The 19308-nt window shown below is 39.1% G+C and overlaps 1 protein-coding gene across 2 annotated transcripts in view; it reads right to left on the bottom strand.

Annotated features, from left to right (window-relative positions):
- LOC133991283 (laminin subunit alpha-3-like) overlaps window positions 1-19308 on the bottom strand; it is a 56286-nt gene that overhangs the window by 27396 nt on the left and 9582 nt on the right. For both annotated transcript variants that reach the window (XM_062429814.1, XM_062429815.1), the window contains exons 3-28: window positions 18789-18906; window positions 16818-16936; window positions 16549-16719; window positions 15744-15838; window positions 14723-14838; window positions 13842-13960; window positions 13314-13404; window positions 11641-11772; window positions 9988-10038; window positions 9831-9878; window positions 8524-8658; window positions 7731-7865; window positions 7199-7333; window positions 6901-6953; window positions 6309-6408; window positions 5387-5439; window positions 5155-5260; window positions 4920-5019; window positions 4148-4304; window positions 3405-3543; window positions 3075-3217; window positions 2839-2942; window positions 2484-2640; window positions 2080-2243; window positions 1848-1956; window positions 1668-1765 (exon numbers count right to left, since the gene is read on the bottom strand). In XM_062429814.1, coding sequence (XP_062285798.1) covers window positions 1668-1765; window positions 1848-1956; window positions 2080-2243; window positions 2484-2640; window positions 2839-2942; window positions 3075-3217; window positions 3405-3543; window positions 4148-4304; window positions 4920-5019; window positions 5155-5260; window positions 5387-5439; window positions 6309-6408; window positions 6901-6953; window positions 7199-7333; window positions 7731-7865; window positions 8524-8658; window positions 9831-9878; window positions 9988-10038; window positions 11641-11772; window positions 13314-13404; window positions 13842-13960; window positions 14723-14838; window positions 15744-15838; window positions 16549-16719; window positions 16818-16936; window positions 18789-18906 — 2948 coding nt within the window. The remainder of the gene's footprint in view (window positions 1-1667; window positions 1766-1847; window positions 1957-2079; window positions 2244-2483; window positions 2641-2838; window positions 2943-3074; window positions 3218-3404; window positions 3544-4147; window positions 4305-4919; window positions 5020-5154; window positions 5261-5386; window positions 5440-6308; window positions 6409-6900; window positions 6954-7198; window positions 7334-7730; window positions 7866-8523; window positions 8659-9830; window positions 9879-9987; window positions 10039-11640; window positions 11773-13313; window positions 13405-13841; window positions 13961-14722; window positions 14839-15743; window positions 15839-16548; window positions 16720-16817; window positions 16937-18788; window positions 18907-19308) is intronic.

The following is a 19308-nucleotide window of genomic DNA, read 5'->3' as shown; positions in this document are numbered from 1 at the left end:
AATACAGGTGCAAAAAACATTCTTAAACGTCAAGAACAGAAAGGCCGGATTAGACCTAGCCAAAAAAAAATCTAAAAAGCAGCACCGTTCTGGAACAGCATTCTCTGGACAGATGAAACTAAGACTATATCAAAGTGATGGGAAAGAAAGAGTGTGGAGAAAGCTTGAAACGGCTCGTGATCCAAAGCATACCACATCATCTGTGAAACAAGGTGAAGGCATTGTGATGTTTGGGCATGCATGGCTTCTAATGGCAATAGGTCACTGGTGTTTATTGATGATGTGACAGAGGACAGAAGCAGCCTGATGAATTCTGAGGTGTACAGGGATGTACTGTCTTCTCAGATTCAGTCAAATTCAGCAAAGTTGATTGGACGGCGTTTCACAGTACAGATGAACAATGACCCAAAACATGCCCCGAAAGCAACCCAGGAGTTCCTTAAAGCAAAGAAGTGGAATATTCTGCAATGGACGAGTCAATCACCTGATCTCAATCTGATCAATCATGCATTTCACTTGCTGAAGACAAAACGTAAGGCAGAAAGACTCACAAACAAACAACAACTAAAGACAGCTGCAGTAAAGGCCTGGTAAAGCATCACAAATAAGGAAACCCAGCATTTGGTGATGTTCATGGGTTCCAGACCTCAGTCATTGCCTGCAAAGGATTCTCAACAAGGTTTTAAAAAAGAAACATTTTATTTATGATTATTTAGTTTGTCTGATTACATTTGAGCCCCTTAAATAAGTGGATTGTGTATAAAAATGCTTGAATTTTTTAACCATATTTTTGTCCAGTCCCTTGAAATAAAGCTGCATCTTTCTTATTCTATCTGATTCTACATCTTACATCCTCTTCATTTCCTTCCAATATGATCAAAACGTACTTCAAATGTGAATTATTTTCCCAGACTTATAAACTGTCTTAGTACACAACAAAAACTGTTCCACTTATAGTCCTTTTAGTGAGTTTACTTTTCCAAATACATAAGATCTCTGATGTTGTTTCAAATATTGTCAAGGAAGCAGCAGATTCGTCAAATAGGAAAATCGAGTGAATCAAAATAGAAAAGGAAAAGTCAAGCAAACTTCTAAGGCAACCCTTTTATTTGGTCAATAGCACACATACACACAAAGGCATACATAGAATGCCCACTGCATATTAAACAATCATTGTGGTCTGTGTCTTGCAACCATGTTCATTTGTGAGCCAACTAAACTTAACCATTGCTTTCAAGATAATTCTAACTCTTTCTTTTTTTAACATATTTTGGCCTACTGGACAGTGGACACCCCTTCTCTACACTGTATGGGGTGGATTATGCAGTAAATGACAGGACTGCTCTCTGACTGTTGTAAACACATGTGTGAGTGTAACATCTAACCTGCTCATTAGGTGCTGAGCGAGAGTACATTTAGAGTAAGTGAAAGTGAATTTGACCCTAAGTTCAGCCTCAGGTGAGTGACCTTGCCTTGCTGGGGGAATACATGCAACCACACCTGGAAAACAGATGTGTGAGTCCATATTTCAAAACAACAAAACACAATAAAGGTCTAGTTTTGTAGCGTTAAACCTAAATTGCAGCCTACATTGGTGGCTGATGAAAAAGCCTCTGTGTGACTGTGTTATTAAAATCTTGTGACTGGATATATTTATTGTGAGTTACCTGTCTTCAGTGAAGCGGCCATGGGTGGAGACACATAGCACCTTGGGCTCCACATACTCAATGGAGTACTCTTCTGCAGGCACTGCATACACTTTGTACTACAGACAAAAACAGATGTTTTTTTTGTTGTTGTTTAGTTTATAGACTATGATAATTCTTCTGTGGAAACATTTCACTCACCAGCAGGAATGAGGTTGTGGAAGTTTGCAGTAGAAGCTCTGTCTTATGAGTAAGCTGCAACATCGCCACCTTATTACTGCTGTCCACCGCCACACTCCGGCACAAAAAACTACAACACAAAAACAGCTTAAAAACATATATATTCTGCAACTTCTCAAGGACTGTGATGTTAGTACTAACAATAAAATACAAGCAGTGTTTTGGAAGCTGGTGAAACAAAAACAGGACTTACCTGTAAGCGCAGCTGTAAATGTTGACCCTGGCTGGGATCTGGCCACCTGGTTGGCCACTGATGAGTATGTTGACATTTTGGACACTGTCCACCTCACTGGCATACTCCAGGACAAAAGCATATAAACCAGGATGGGGTACACGTAAACTGAGCTGGAGCTGAGACTACAGGACAAATAACAGAACATACAATGTTGACACCACAAGGAACATAAGCAACAATTAAAATGAACTCCAACAAAAAGACAAAAAATATGGGCGGTAAAAGCCATCATTGTATGAAAGCATTTTCAAGGACTGATTTAAAAGATTTAGACCTAATTGGGCATGTTAGTTGCTGCAATACTGAAACCAAACTCTGGTAAATACATCTCTGTATTGTAATGTAACTCCAGGCCCTCCCACCTGTCTCCCATTAAGAGCAGCCATCTCAGGGTGATCCGGTGTAGGACGTTGCACACGAGCCTGTCTCTTCCTGCGCCCGTTCCGGTTGGAGAGTACTCCCTGTGAGCCCAGCACAGAGCTAAACCCATCCATGGCTACATGCTTATATAACAGACAGCTGGGAGACAGTCAGGCAGAGGCAGAAACAGTGATTACCACCAGCAAGACTGATAAGAGATAAGTATGTAATCATCATGTTTCATTTGATGTTGAACTAAAGTCGAGCATATTTGTAAGGCATTCCTTAGCATATTATTTAATGTTGAGGAATATTTTGTGCAGGGCTAGATCTGAAAAGTAATGAAGAGTGAATTACTTTGTGTTCCTGTTTGCGGTGGGTAAGTATGTGCAGGGCTGGGTGATCTGTTCCTGCAGCAGTGGTGCTTCATAGTAATCCCGAGGTAACAGCACTAAATAGTCCTGAGAGTGAGAGTGACAATGTGTATGTCAGTACTCAGTCTAGTAGACATTTATTATTTCTTCAATTAAGAAATAAACAGAGGAATGATCATGAAATGCTCTTCCACATCAATGTCTCTTTATAGGACTCACCAGCAGAACCCCCTCTGCTCTTATGTGAATGATCCATTTCCCAGGGGTCAATGCAAAGGGCTCAGCGAAGCCCTCTCCTGGGACAGTGAGGAAGGATGGGGAAGGACTCCTTGGGAATATTACTTCCTTACTCTGCTCTGACCCTGCAGAAGCATAAATGTCATACACACACAGTTGAGAGCACAGAAAACTAATGTGCATCAGGATCCAACATAGAGATAAATGCAATGATGGAAATCATTTAGTTCTTTGATGTCTTTCATGATGGGTTAGATTTGATGGTTTTATTGTACAATGTAAGAGCTGAGTCACTTTCAGAGGCAGCCTTACCTGCAGTGCCTCTGGTACTGGTAGCCTTGATTCTACCAGTCATACTGCTGCTGCTTGGGTTAGTGAACCGCAGAACCACACGGAATAAGTGCTGCCTCCCATCTTTTGGGTCAACATGCACTGTTACTCTGACTTCACTCTGCAGGGATAAGAGTGACAAACTGCTGACTGCGATAGCACAGGATTATTGAGACAATGGAGAGGTTATGTTAAGAGAAATGTTAAAAATCATGTCTGGTGGGCCAAACAGGTCAGCAAACAGGGCGGGTTAATCAACAAACAGCGAGCAAGCCAAAGAGAAGGAAATGCAGCCAAATGAAGCCCTTCACTTACAGTCACAGCAAGACTGAAAACCGGCTTCGTCCACCACCAAGATCTTTGCTCTCACTCGTGCTCTCCCCCTATGTTTAGGGGTGGCGTAGCGCATTACAATATGGAAAGGGCCAGGAAAGCCAAGGGTAAGCATGAGGATCACCTCTGGCTGAAGAGACATAGTGTTAGTCCTAGGACAGCTGGTGTCCACATTCCAACATCAGCACTGACATAAAAGAGGAACGTCTGCTTCAAGTAGGACTTTTTGTGCATTGGCAAAAGCAAAAGTTTTTTTGTGCTTTCAGAATGGACTAAAAAAAGGAAGCTATAAAGTTATTAAAGTGGCAGAGAGGTAGTCCCAACAATATACAATATTCAGTCATGATTGATCAGTATAATCACATGAACATGCATTGTGAGCATCAACTAACCTGTACAGAGGAAAGTACAGCATAACCTCTCCAGCTGAAATCTGGGAAGTCTTGGAGGTTATAACCAAAGCGAACTGGTCTAGAATTTGGTGTGGTGCCATCCTCCACCTCAAACTTCAGTTGATGGAGAGTGGGAAAATAGTAGCTTGGTGCTGGCCTAATGAGGTAAATATAGTTTTAAATGAAAACAAAGTGAAGCAATAACGATAACTGTCTTGATTTGCAACTGTATTAAAGGGAATGTATCATGCATATTTCCAGGTCTGTATTTTTATTCTGGGGCTCTACTGGAATATCTCTCCATGATTTATAGTTCAAAAACTCCTCATTTATCTTATACTGGCTCTTTATGCAGCCCCTCAATTCAAACAAACAGTAGTAGCAGGATTTCACTTCTTTTTCCTGTACTAGAAATGGAAACTGCACAAATATATCCATACATGTTCTAGCCAGAATCTGGTCCCAATATATGCGAATAGATGCAGACAACCCATGGAACACCCTTAGCAACAAAGGTCATGTAACAGACGGCTGTTTGTGCACAAACGCGAACAATCTGATGTCATCACAAGGAGGAAGTAGAGTAGTAACATTACATAAGAAGTTTTCAGGGCAGGCTGAACCCTAAATGTTTGACTTGCAGGGAGCATTTTTGTTTGGAACTTGGACCAAGTTCAATGTAGACGTCCAATATCATAACAGTGTATAGATAACAGAAAATCATAAAACCATGATATGTCCCCTTTAAACATTAAAGTAAAAAACGTCTTACTCAGTGCATTTACGGCCAACTATATTTTTCCGACACCGACACTGACCCGACACCTCATCACAGGCCCTGCCAATGGCACCACCTATATCACACTGGCAACCTAAAGGGAGAGAAAAAATGAGCCATTAGTCTGCTCTAATTTCTTACAGATAAGAACCTGCTCATGTTATGAAATAAGGACACAATAAGATGTAATGTTAGACTGGCTTAAATTTAGTCTGCCCTGATGACTCACCTTGACAACCAAAATAATTATTTTTCTGTGGCAGGAAGAAACCATCCTTACAGGTGTCACACGTGTGTCCACATGCATTAGGCTTACAGTGACACTGTCCACCTCTCTATACAAACATAAAACCAAAAGTAAATTTTACAAAGTTTTGAGTCGAGTCAAAACTGAATTGATTGTAATGAAATTAGTGTAATAAATGTATATCAGTCACCACATGTAATTATGAAATACTCACCTGTTCACACTCCCCAACACCACTCATGGTCCCTTTCACATCACACTGGCACTCTGATATGGAAGAGAGTGAAAAGGTTATGAGGTATGAAGGTGGGGATCAGCGGTGAATAGACTCTGATTACAGGATTTTGTCACTGTCATGGATGAAACATAACAGCACAAAACCCTTCAATCTTCAGAGATCTGCACATCAAAGGTCCAGAGGAGATGATTTACTGCCATTGCTTGCTTTCAACCGAGTAAAAAGAAACCTTAATGTCCGGCCACTGTCAACCAGAGGCATTCTTAGGATATTAAAGGCTCTTTTTTTCTCTTCTTGTTTCTTCAGGCAGCGTAGTAGTGATAACATTCTTGCTAAAGAGCAGAACTGTAACATTAGACAGATATCTGGACAAAGCCTGAAGCTGTTTCCTGACTGGCTGGATAATAGAAACCACCTTATTAGTCCCATATTAAGTATATTTCAGTGGATTAGTACACAGTTACTTTTTCATGGGGGAGAAGAAGGGTCAAGAGAAGAAGTCCAGAGGTATTTCACATTTTTTATGTGGCACTGGGTTCTTATTATTGCTCTGTTACAATGTCATATATCACAGGTTCCGCTGTAGCTCCACACTGAGAGCAGTTAACCGGAATTTGCCTGTATTAACGTGTTATTCCCCAGCTCCCCTCTGAGGGACAGGAAGGCAGATCCGGCCTTGTTGACAGGGGTATGTTGACATATCCCCTGGGTAAGAAGGGCCAAGACCCATATCAGTACCTTGTCAGATTGCTACTGGAGATTTAATACTGTGGAGAAAAATGGGGTCAGCGATCAGAACTAATACTCATTGAGAAAAAAAGGGACTTTTTTAGTTGATTTTTCTCACTTCTTGCACCATTTACAAAAGTAAGCGAGTAATAGACTTGCAGTCACATACCTATACAGCCATGAGGGTTGTCTTTTATCAGATTCCAGTATAGAGGTTTACACCTTTCACACAAGGTTCCTTCTATGTTTGGTAGGCAGCGGCAGGATCCCTGAAACAACAGATAAGGAGTCAGTGACATAACTGATATATAAATATTGTTGAAATTTGTAGCTACTGATAAAAGCCAAGTTATAGTTATTTGTGTCTGCATATTTTACTGCATTTTCAGTTTTCTGAATGACTGGTCATTTGCAGTCTTCCAAATATAGGACGTGTTCCAAAATAAATACAGGGGAAATGACCATCCAGAAACCCTAAAACAGCCAAGCATTACCTAAGGTTGTTGTTTTTCTTCCTCTTCAAAATGAAAGGAAGTTTCGTTTCCTTTATTTTAATTGCATGTACAGCACAGGGAAAATAACACTTCCTTGAAAAAGTCTGCAGGATTATGTTTTAGCAGTACAGCTGTGTTACCATTGATAGGACTGTTTGTGCTGGATTTAGGCTGTGACCACTTCCATTATCAAGGCTTGAAAAAAAAAACATGATCATGGTTGGGCTGTGATAATCAGAGAATTAAAGTTTATTAAGGGTTGGATACCGTTTGAGGATCAGTGCCGTCAGTTCCAGCTGGATTACACTGACTGATGGAGGCTGGAAGCACAGAATGAATACACAATGAAGAAAAAACAGGTCTAAATCTTAGTTGTATGGTTTGTTTTCTGCAATGTGATATTAAAGGTGAATAAAGTGAGATTTCCTACTACATTAAATAACTTTAAATCCTTACCAAACTCTACCATTAAACATTACATTGTTAATATAATTGATAACTCTTGTTTCTGTCTCGGTCCTAAAATGTCTCTATTTATGAGTATAATTGTGTCTGATATGGTTACCTGAGCATTGGGGGAACCTGAGTCCAGAAGCACAGTGGTCACACTGCTGGCCCACAACCCCAGGGAGACACAGGCACTGACCTGACAGTGGGTTGCATATGTTGCCATATGAGCCTTCCTGTGAACACTGGCAGGCTGGAGGACAGGAAGCAAGTAGAAGTAAGATCTTCAAATGTTTCAAAGGCGTCCAAAAAGACATGTGCGGTTTCAAAATTAGATTTCCTTTAGTGATCCCCTGTTGTCTATTCTTGGGAATCTGATTCCTTACAAGGAAGAAGGCTGTCTGTGAAATGTCAAGTCACCAAGAATACATTAAATAAATCAATTTGACTGACGGCATAGGGTTGTACAGGATGCCGTGGGAGACTGTGGATATTTGCTCTACAGTCATGAGAATTAGCCACATTAAGCCCAGTGAAACCAGCAGCAACATTTTTTCCAACAGCACTCAGATCAACAGGGATCATAAACATCTAATTTGTATATGTATTGCAGTTACTTTGATAGACATAGATGGGCCAAATCCACTCACCAGCACAGTCTGGGTATCCATAGAACCCTGGTGCACATTCATCACACTCCTGCCCCCCATAGTTTTGTAGGCAAACACACTGGCCACTCGGACTGCAGTCACTGTTAGCTACACCAGCTCCATCACAACGACATGCTGGAGAAAGAGAATCAAGCTTATGAGCTGTTGTTTCTTTCCATTTTTCCTCATCTATTACTCCTAATGTCTCATTAGAATCCAAAACAATGAATCATAATTCATTTTATCTGCTGCAGGCTGCTTTTAGCAAAGATAAATAAAAACATCAATTTGTATAGGAAGTGTAAGGAAGTTGTTTATACATTTTACATCATGTTTTTTAGATAAGGTTAAATGAAAGGATGATAAGAGATGAGATTATGGTCATTTTATAACATTGGGGTTCCAGTGTCAAAGGTTTCAAGCTTAGACTTTAAAATGGCAAAAAAAAAAACCCTGCCTGTAGGACAAAGCACATTTGCTCCAGAAACTAGTGCAAGCAGGTTCATGCAGACAAATGCACAATTTTGTGCAGTAATAAAGCACACAGCATGTACAAGGTTGCTGACCAAACCATTTAAATTATTTGCACACTAACACTAACTGTGTCACTGTCTGCAATTAGTCCAAAATATCAAATATCTGCCCTCTTTTCTTTTCTGATTGGCTGCCTTTGTTTACATCTACAGTGTAACATCTTGCGGCCACTAAAAACTAGTTCAAACGTAAGGTCAATGATGAGGTTGTAATTTTCAGTGGGGGAACACTGCTTATTGGCATGGTGATTTTCTCTCACCCTGGCAGTTTGGGAAGGAGTGGTATCCTGCTCGACAGCGGTCACATTGCTCCCCCTCCACACCCTGACGGCACAGGCAGCGTCCTGAAGCATCACACACCCCGTACACGGTCCCTTTGTAGTCACATATACACTCTGCGCACAAACACATAGCAAATGCTTATCTTAACAATTAAACTAACACTCAATTCAACTAATTTAATTCTAACAAATAGAAATTCAAATGAGTAACCCTGCTGAACCCTGAATCCCGCTTATAAATGAGCCTGAGCTATTTCTTTGGTCCAGCTAAACAACAAGGAATGACAAATACTTCTGTCAGTTGAACTCTGTTCATATTGTGGCACAAAGAGGTATGGTTACACTGGTGAGCACATCTTGCCAAACCTCGCCTGGTACTGGTATGTGAATAGACTTGGCACTAAGACAGGACAGCCACTGGAGAGACTGCCACAGTTTTCTTTGCCCCTAAGCTGCTTCCAAACATTAAAATCAGCTTTTCAAATGCTGCAGATGAAATTCCTTCCCAGTCAGATCACGGGATGAAAGACAACAACAAGTTAAAGGAAAAGTCAATGTTTGGCTACATTCTCTGAGAAATTACAAGAAGGAAAAAGCCAAGAGTTAGAGGTCTTTGTTTTAACTGAAATGCCATATTACTAACAATGGGTTTCCCAGCTTGAAGAAAGCCAGAAAAGGGAATTTAGAACGGTGGTCGTAACTAATAATAGACTGGTTGGTTCTCACTGAACAGTCCCAAATGACTATTGCTATCATGAGAGGACAGAGACCACTTGAACTTCAGTCCCCCATAATGGAAATGATTATCTAAGGACATCACTCTGTTTTGCTGTCATTCTGTCAATATATAATACCAGCATTTTAATAATCCTATTACATACACATAATACTGTATATACTGACAGTTCTGTTTTCATAAGGTCTACAAACATGACCTGACCTTTAGTCGAGCCTGCATGAATTAATCCTTTTTTGACTGACCAATGCCACATGTTGGTGACTTTTAACTCTACTGAAAACCAAGTCAGACTCTGTGGTGCCTTACACAGTCCTCTAAAGCCCTCTGTAACAACATGGGCTGCCTGAGAGTAAATGTGACTCAGGTGACAAAAAAAGTCATGGACTGGACTTTAAAAAAAAAAAAACTCCTAAAAAGGATACAGTACCAACAGTGTTTTTTTACATAAAGGAAAAGCAGAGAGTAGAAGCAATAAAAGTAGTTAACATTGCATAGCAGTGTAAACACCTCTATATTAGCACAACATATCAGGTCTAATCATACTCACGCTGACAGCTGGGTGAGCCAAAATAACCCGGAGGGCAGGCAGAGGGCCCTTTACAAAGGGAAAGAAAAAAAGACGAGAGAGGGTTGACAACAACATTTTAAATATTTAGGTTAGACCCTGATATGAAACACTGCTAACACTTGTGTAATGAACTTACCCACAATGGGTCCTGCAGGGGATTTGGTGGTCGTCTGGTATACGGGATACCCTGATAGCAAAAAAAAGGCACAAAATTAAGACCTCCAGTGATGTAAAATTGTAATTAACTTATACCTCAAATGTCAGCTTCATTTACTTCAGTGAAAAATTGCTGCAATAATCGTAATTCATGTTATGGAAAAAAACTAAACAGACTGCAATGCAGTTTGAGGACAACCTGATACAATTAATGTTGTGATCCTTCCATGCAAATATTCATTGCCTTCCACCAGCAATGATTAACAATATCATCAGTTGGCTAAAATTAAAGTGATACTATGTAACATTGAAATAAGAGATAACATATTCTCCCCCTTATAAAAAAAAAAGTTAAAATATTAAGCCATGTAACACACCCTTCTTCAAATCAATGCACCCAGGGTTTTTGCTGCTCATGCATTTCTTGGTCTGGAGCTTAAGATGGCTAATGTTAGCTATTGTTCACAAACTGTAGGTTGATATTGTCATGTAACTGACATCTTCTCTTCTTGTTCTACTGTTGCACAATGCATTAACTATTATCTTGTAATTGTTACCTGTGGCCACAGAGGCCATTAAAAAGTTAAATAGTTTAGCTTTAAATGTTAAATGTAGAGATTTCATACAGTGACACAAAACAGCAAAGAAAAATCTCCTGACACCCAGACAGCCTTATAATAACTGTGTCTACATGTTTAGACTAGTTTGTCTGACTATCTCCAGGCTAACAGCCCAAAGCTGAGAGACCCAGATTTAATAACAACATCTCACAATAAATCTATTTCTCATTTAAATGCCAAGTCTAAATTTATCTGTCGACAATTTAAGTTTATATGAAATAACAAACAATACACCTGGGGCAGACCTCAGATGTGTTGGTTTCTGTGTAATGACTGTATAAAACATTAATCTTACTCTTACACTGACAAGTTCAGGTACACAGAAGCCACATGTCCACCCACAAACCAAGCAAACAAACAATCAATGTCAAGTCAAAAAAAAAAAAAACTTAATTAATAATTATGAAAGACCTGGTGGCTTATCATGATAATCTTACAGACTCCTGAGTCTGTAGCTAGATCAGAATGAGATAGGATAGAGAAACATCTTCTTCTGTGTCTAATATCTATGTCTATTTTTTTAGATGGAGGTGAGGCATGAAGAATCACAATAAAGGTAGTCTATGCTGGAACATGTACATACATCCGTCTACATGTATCCCTGCAACATTAAAGGCATACTTCTTTCAAATAAGCTGAGTCCAAAATAAGTAGCATTCTCCCCTCAAGGGAAAAACTGACAGACTGAAACACAAAGAGCTTTAAAAAAGGTGAACATGAAACCAATTCCAAACATCAAAGGGTGGGTTCAGTTCTCAAACACAGAGACAATTTTATCAAATATTTAACTTTTCTCTAAAGATTTAATAAGACAAAAGTAAGGCAGAACTGTTTTTTTAATTTCATTGCTGTTCATTCCATTTTGACACTGCTGTTATTTACAGCTATCACTGATGTGATTCATGCCACATGCCTAATAGACTTTGCTCACCTGAATGATATCCCTACCACATTCATCCCTTTACATTAATGGATTTCTAGCATTTGATAAGTTTAAGCAAAAGTAAACTTACGAATGCATTGAGGATAGTAATAGTATCCGTCAGCGCAGCGATCACAGTTGTCTCCAGAAAATTGTGGTTTGCAGATGCACCTTCCAGATCCCATTTCACAGTCGGCTGTAGTCCTTTCATTACAACTGCAGGCTGATGGGTTCACATGTGTGTATGCAAGATGAACATATACATACAAATGCACACTGAAGTCAAGAGTTGCTTTGATGTGCATTAACATGGACCAGCGGTGGAAGAAGTATTTAGTGAAGTAAAAGAAGCAAAACAGCAATGTAAAAAAAAAAAAAAAAAACTCCATTAGAAGTAAAAGTGTATTAAGAGTACTAGCAGCAAAATGTACTTTAAGTATTAAAGTAAAAGTACTTATTTTGTCCTTCTGAATGGTATATTATTATATATGGCATCATTATATTATTAATACTGATGCATCAGTGTGTAAGCAGCATGTTACTGTTGTAGCTGCTGTGGTTCCCAACCTAGGGGTCAGACCTCAACAAGGGGTCACTAGATAAATCAGAGGAGTTTTGCAATGATTAATGCAAGAGAAGATATAAAAAGTATCTCATGCAGTACTTAAGTAAATGTACTTAGTTACCTAACACCACTGACATGGACATAAATTACCATCAACAGAGCAGAGAAGTATTGGCAGTCTAATAAAAAGTCATTTCCTGTGTATAACATGAAATCTCAGTAAAAAGTACAGAAACTGTTCCACCATCCATTGTCTCAAAATGTGGGATCTGACAAGCAAATAATGATTACCAAACCTTAACCGACTTAGTTTTGCCTAAATGAACACCTTCCGTTGTTAAGCTCACTTAATTGAGTTTGTGGATTTTATAGTTTACTTTTCAAAGCGCTCAGGGCAACCAGTTTAATTCCAATACTTTCTAATGTCCAAACACAACTGGCAGCTATTTATACAGCAGGGAACAGCCATGGACCATTAAAGTAATGTAAACATGAGGGGAGCCCAGTTTAGTAAAAGTCAAGCTGTGGTGCCAGTGGTGCTTTGAGCAATGGTGCCATTTGTGTCTGTCTCTGTCAGAGTATGGAATATAAAGCTGTTTTGACTTCGCTTGTTAGTCATCGGTTTGTAGGTCAAGCACCTACATAGAGAGACAATATTGCATTCACAAACTATCAACTTCCACGAGACAGCAACACATTCATACATTTTCCAAATTTGATTAAAGAAGTCACAAGCAGTAAATAGTTTTGAACTGATATCCAAAGGACATTTTGCCAAAGATGTCACCAAATTAGGATGTCTCACTACATTTCTCTACACTTGCTGTCTCAAAAGGCATTTTATTTTGTATATATGTTTATATTTCTTTTTTTATATGTCATGTGATACATTGATCATTTCGATCCACATATAACCCTGGATAGAATAAGGAAAAATACCAAACACACATACACGGGGTAGCCATAATTCCCAAGTGTAAGACTTGTGAATATAAGCCTGCATATGCAGCCAACATTTCCAAAAGCGTTCTGAATCACTCAGATACTTCCCAAGCAAAGCTTTTGCAAACAAAAGAAAAAATAAACTACTATCAATGACAATTAAAACCATTTTAAAAATTCTATTAAATAATTAAGTACATGTTATTTTAAAAATGTGCATTTCAGTGTTTAAAAGAAAAACAGAAAACATGACTCACGTATGCATCCAATGGGAGACGCAGGAGGTATTCCATAAGGTCTGTAGAAGCCTTCAATGCATTTTTCACAGTTAACTCCAGCAGTGTTGTGCTGAAGAAGAAAACAAAACTAATGTGTTAGCCATAACTCAAAAATAAGTCAACAGAACAATATTCGTCTAAAAGCACATGTCATTAGACAAGCGTTATGTTCTCTCTACAGTAGAAACTTCTTGCTGCAGATCGATACATTTTGTAAGCACTTTGACATACTCTCTGAATCTGTATCATATTCCAGAAAGATATTGTGTGAACATGGCACTTTACTTTGATTAAAGAAAATAAAATGTATTCTTGGATTGGTGAGAGAAAAGTGTGTGAAGATTACAGAAATGTTTTAGGCCTTACAATCCTGTCTGCACATGAAATGCTCTATAGAGGAGGACTCCATAAAGATATACACACAAGGAATTTTTCTTCATTTTTATACCCCCCTTCCTACCCTACATCCACAGAGGAATCAGTTTAGACTTGATATGAACTTCATACCTGGCAGTTTATGCACACTCCTCCTCCGTCGTACCTGCCGAAGGTGTCTAAACTTGCTCCACTCTTTTCCACCTCTGGGTCATAATAACAGTCAAAGGCATGGGAGAAACACTGGCAGGCTAAGAAGGAAACCCCCGACACACACACAGACACACACAGACACACACAGACACACACAGATACAATTATTCTATATGCCTCAGCAAATTACCAATGTCTCCCATGTATGCATTTAAGCACCTTAAGCTACTCATTTTCCAAAACCAAGTGATATGTCTGGTTGTTAAGTATTAAGAGAAACTATAAAAATCCAAACTAAACAAGACCCCATATCCTCTTCCTGTATACCACCCCAGTGTCACATTAATGTTTATGGATGGTTAGGGGGCATTTCCACAACATGAGTGCACTGATTGGATTACAAGTCTTCTTCATATTGCTTTCTCTGCTTTTGTGGCTGCTACAAGGTCATATTTCATGGAGGGAAAATCTTGTCAACAGTCCAAAGCAATTAGATTCCAGCTGACACAGGCTCTGCTGGCTGACTGGATGGCTCGCTGATAAGCTGGCATGGGGGAACTGGGGGGACACTGGGAGGCTAACTAGTTAGCTGACTAGTTGGCTATGCAGACAAAAGCGGTTATCCTGGAGCTAGTTGTGCACTGTCCTGTTCATCACACATACCATATGAGGAATGTCATCTCAACTCTTCACTGAGACTCTCTACAATACCATATCAGGGCATCCACAAGCAGGTTTAAAAATCAGAGGCAAGAGCACATTTCAGTCCTCCCTTGGGGTCGTAATTCAAGGAGCTAGCAGCGTGGGTAGTAGCAGAGTGTGATTTTGTAAATACATTGGAGGAAGCATTGTACACTTACGCTGACACTTATTGGGGCTGTCAAAAGTTGCAGCACGCCATGGCTTCTGGTTAAAGCCCGGGCAGCAGCGGTCACATGAGTCACCACAAGTGTTGTGTTGGCACTCGCAATGACGTCTGAAGAAAGAACATGAAACACCTGGATTTAGTGACACTCAGAATTTCATTGATATAACATATTGGTAGTTCAAAACCTCTCTTTAAACCTACATTAACAGCTTTTTAACCAGCAGCAGATAAAGCTCTAAACACAGCACTGACATATTATCCCCTTATAAAGTTGTGGACTGGAGTTGTGCTCCAGTGCTATATTCACTCTCCTTTTTAACTCTGTTTTTATTTCCACTAACTCCTGATAGTAATGTCTGTTTCTTTAGCTGCTTTGTGCCAAGCATGTAGCATATCAGAACTTTTTCACTGAAAACAGCGAGAGCTACTTACTCCACCTAAAAAAGTCAATGGGTACATTCACTTAAAATGGCCAATTCACTATAAAACATACACAATACAAGAATCCTATATTGTTTTGTTGTTTACCTGTTCAGAATACAGAGGGCTGCTGTGGTTCAAAGCAGTACTTTATCACATCATCATCTTTTTCTTTTACCATCCATTTATAGCATCACAGTCAGTAATCAGAGTAACTAAAAGAAGCTGCTGTCCTTTACAATGGTGATGTCAATGAGGTAATTGTCCTTCCTCAGAACAATTCACTATCACTCAAATCTCTACATTTGGCAGCATCTCTGTGTTCTTTTTCAACATTAAATCATCTCACGAAACCAGTAACACAAAGTGGAACTCATTGTACAAAATGCCTATGTAACCCTGCTAATGAATAAACACGTGAGATGGATTTACTGTTTGAAGTTATTCTTCAAAGTTAAATTTTGATAAGCTCATAAGAAAAAGGTTAAGGTTGTAATGAACAAGTGATGAAACATGCTTCAACCAGGAGTTTCCACACAAATATATCGAAACAAATATTCATAACACTGCTGAAGATGAAGAGGATTACTAACCTGTTTGGGTCGTCCTGGTTACCACCACACTCCTGTGCATGGCCATGACAAACGCAGCGTCCGCCAACACTGATGTCTTTGATACTATAGTAATACTGTCAACAAATAATTTAAAAATTTTACCACCAGCAGCAATTCAAGGTAAATAGTGGCGTTATCAGCAACTCATTATACAGACCATTATCTGGCTTGGCTTGGCAACAGAGGTGAGTCACACATGTTGTAAACAACAAACTAAAACCACAACCCATGAGCTAAGGGTAGCTTTATGGGGTGAATCAGTGCATGATAAACATTGATAAGAATCCACAGCTGACATCCATGACTCATTCATACTTACCATGTTAAATAAATAATTACTGCACTGTTATAAACATACATGTTGAGGATACATTTCTGGAAATGCATCTACAAGAGATTAATTGTACAATACAATCTCAACAGTTTCACTACAGTTATGTTAAAAAATATCTTTAGCCAATACTGCAAAAAAATCTGCAAAACACAGGGTTTGGCCTCAATACTCTGAGGCTACTGAAGTGCCATGTAAGTGCCATACCCCACACCTGCAACCAGTGGAAGCTTTCCAAACCATCTTGGCTGTCTCTACCAAGGGAATTATCATAATGACTGGACAGACAGATCTGGCATTATGCCTCGAAAAGGATAAATGTGCGAGCAGGGAGTTTGTTTGTGTCAGCAATAAGGAAGTCGGTGCAGATCTGTAAATTTGGCTTGTCCAAATGGGAGACAAGAGTCTGCCAGCATGGCACCTCAGTGCGAGGTTGTACAGTTTATGGCTCACCCTGCGTGTGACGGTGGGGTCTCTCTGAGCCTTAGAGATGAGGTGGCCCAGCAGGGTGTTTGTGCGGAGAAAGTGTAGGCGGATGTTTGTGGCCTTTGTAAAGTCTCGCAGCACCGGCGAGTAGGTGAAGTTTTTGGAACCTGGCCTTCCATTGACCAGAGACACCACAACCTACACAATACAGCATTCATTTCACACAGATTCATTTTTGATATCTAAGAGAATGTAACATTTATGATTTGATTTAACTACTTGACATGATATTCTACCTCTCCATTCTCCAAGGGGAGTACTCGAGAGTATTCTGTGGTGCAGAGCTGGTCATCATCATCTACTGCACGAGCATTGGGCTGCTTTCCAAACCTTTGAAGGCACTCATGCTTTGAATCTGCCAAAACATTAAAGAAAATATTTTTTATCTGTCAATTAAATGAAACATTGCCCAATGTTGTGTTCAGGTGCCAGAGTCAGAGTCAGCTGCCAAGTTGCCTCATATTTATAAATCATGTTGTGTGATGTTAAACACATTAATGTAGGTTTATATAAGAATAAGTGAAATACGTAAAATGTGAAATTTCCTTTATCAAAATTGGTGTTTTGCTTTCAAAAGTAAACGTAAAGCTAAATCAGTGAATCATGAAGAGTCTGTTCTGAGCACTTTATGACCCTGAATGAACATGAGCTTGGATCAAGCAAAGTCGATAGCAATGAGAAACTCTGAGATTGCAAATCCAATGAGTCACAGTGTGTTTCCTGGCAATCTGTGTGCACAGGTGCCTCCTAGATATTAGAAATTGTGACTCACATATGCCAACTCAGCAAATCTAGAATATGTATTCAGGTATGTAGTTTGGAGTCACTGGGACAAGTTATGGCATTATAGCCCTTGTAATTAAGTTTTATATTGATAGCAAGTAACCACCTGCCACTTTCTATACAAAATACAAGTTTTTAATCATAATATTTATCCTAGAATTTATTCATTTTAGAATGATGTTTGCTTCGCATAGTAGAAACACACATTCTTCCTGTCTTAAACTGTTTTAAGCAGGCTGATCACTGTGCCAGGATTAAATGTTAGCCACTGAACAAACCATAATCCATCCTCGCATAGAGAATTTTTCACAGCAAACATTTGGCTTGCCATAGCGGAGAAGTATGTAATTAATAGGTGTAATTTTCTAGGGCTCTGGTACTGTACATAGTGTCATAGGTAATTGGGAAACTGAGCCATCATTAACACTATGAGCTACACCTGTGGTTTTCCTTCGATAACAAGTCAAGATGTATTTCATTTTAAAAAAACATGACTGTGTCAGAAATCACCACCTTTTTACTGTCCAAACTTTTACCTGGTATTGTACATAGCGTACAATATTTACCCTCCACCATTTTATTTGAGTGTCCGAATGCTGAGTGTTTAATCAACTATATAGTGGCCCCAAAAATTAAACAATGGAATGAAAAAAATAGTGTCCATGGCATGTACACTACTTTCTACTAACAATCCCACAATGCAATGCTTTGCATTTTATAGGTGTGAATATTACTGTCATGCGACTCTACAGCAGATGGTGATGATGCAAAGTGACAATGATTAGTGTCCAAAATCTTTATTTGCTACTCACTATTTAGTAAACTATTTAGTGTCTATTATATAGATGTAGTGTATGTGGGATGTATGTATTATGCAGTAGTGAATGAGTAAATAAGGGAGTAATTTCAGACACAGACCACTTGTCAAAGAGTGTGATGACTTTAACAATCTGGATATAAGACCTTGATAATCCCCCAAATCTGTGTTTTTGTGTTTTTTACTGCATTTTGTTAAAGATTTGTTGCTCATGTAGTGTTTTTGTACTGCACTTTTAGAGATAACTTTCAAACCTCTTTTAGTTTATTCCGAACACCATTGTTACATCTGAAAAGTAATCCTGCTACCAAATGCTATACACAGAAACTGTCTAAAATTGGGGATGATCTTAATAACTATTGTGTTAAACAGTTGACAATAGAGATTAGTGGCATTTACTTATAAAAATATGAACATAAGAGATTAACTCAAAAACTCACCAACATGCATTTCAGATGTACTTACAAGCTGTACTTACAAGCCATAATCTGACCATCAAATCCAATGGGGAATGTAATTATAATGATTCAACATTTCAGTCATAAAACAAGTAATTCGATTTTTTTTTTTAGAATACCATGAATACAAATACCAGGATAGAACTTACGTGCAAAGTACTGCCAGGGGGTGTAGGTTCTCCCGTTGTCCACAGAGCGCTCCAGCACCCACAGGTCAGGACGAGGTGAATTAGCAAACTTGATGAGGATGTACGCAACATGGAAGAGCTAAAAACCAGAACACAAAGAGCAGCCTAAACAAAAGGTAGCCACTGTACAGAGCGGATTTTGGCAAAATGTTGTTTCCTGTGCTGTGCTTGCTCTATTGAGTAAGGGCTAAGTCTTGGCCAGCCGCTCTGACAATACTCTTATTTCCTTTCTTGTGAAATCCACAAGGCCGCCTTGGTGGTTGTATCACCAGAGAATTTGAGTGAATCAAGATCAAGACTTCCTGTTTTGAGCTTCTTTTTAATTCTTGTAGCTTTACTTCAATAGTGTTTGTGTGGCCATACAGTAAAGCACAAACAATTCACCAACATTTGTCATCAGAGAGTCAATAAAAGTGGTGCAGGTGCAGCCAGGTTAGTGAAAAGACATCAGCTAAGCCCACATGATCCACATCTGTTCTCT

The sequence above is a fragment of the Scomber scombrus genome, chromosome 11, assembly GCF_963691925.1.
Source record: "Scomber scombrus chromosome 11, fScoSco1.1, whole genome shotgun sequence".
NCBI lineage: Eukaryota > Metazoa > Chordata > Actinopteri > Scombriformes > Scombridae > Scomber > Scomber scombrus.
This window is presented reverse-complemented; position numbering and strand designations above follow the sequence as displayed.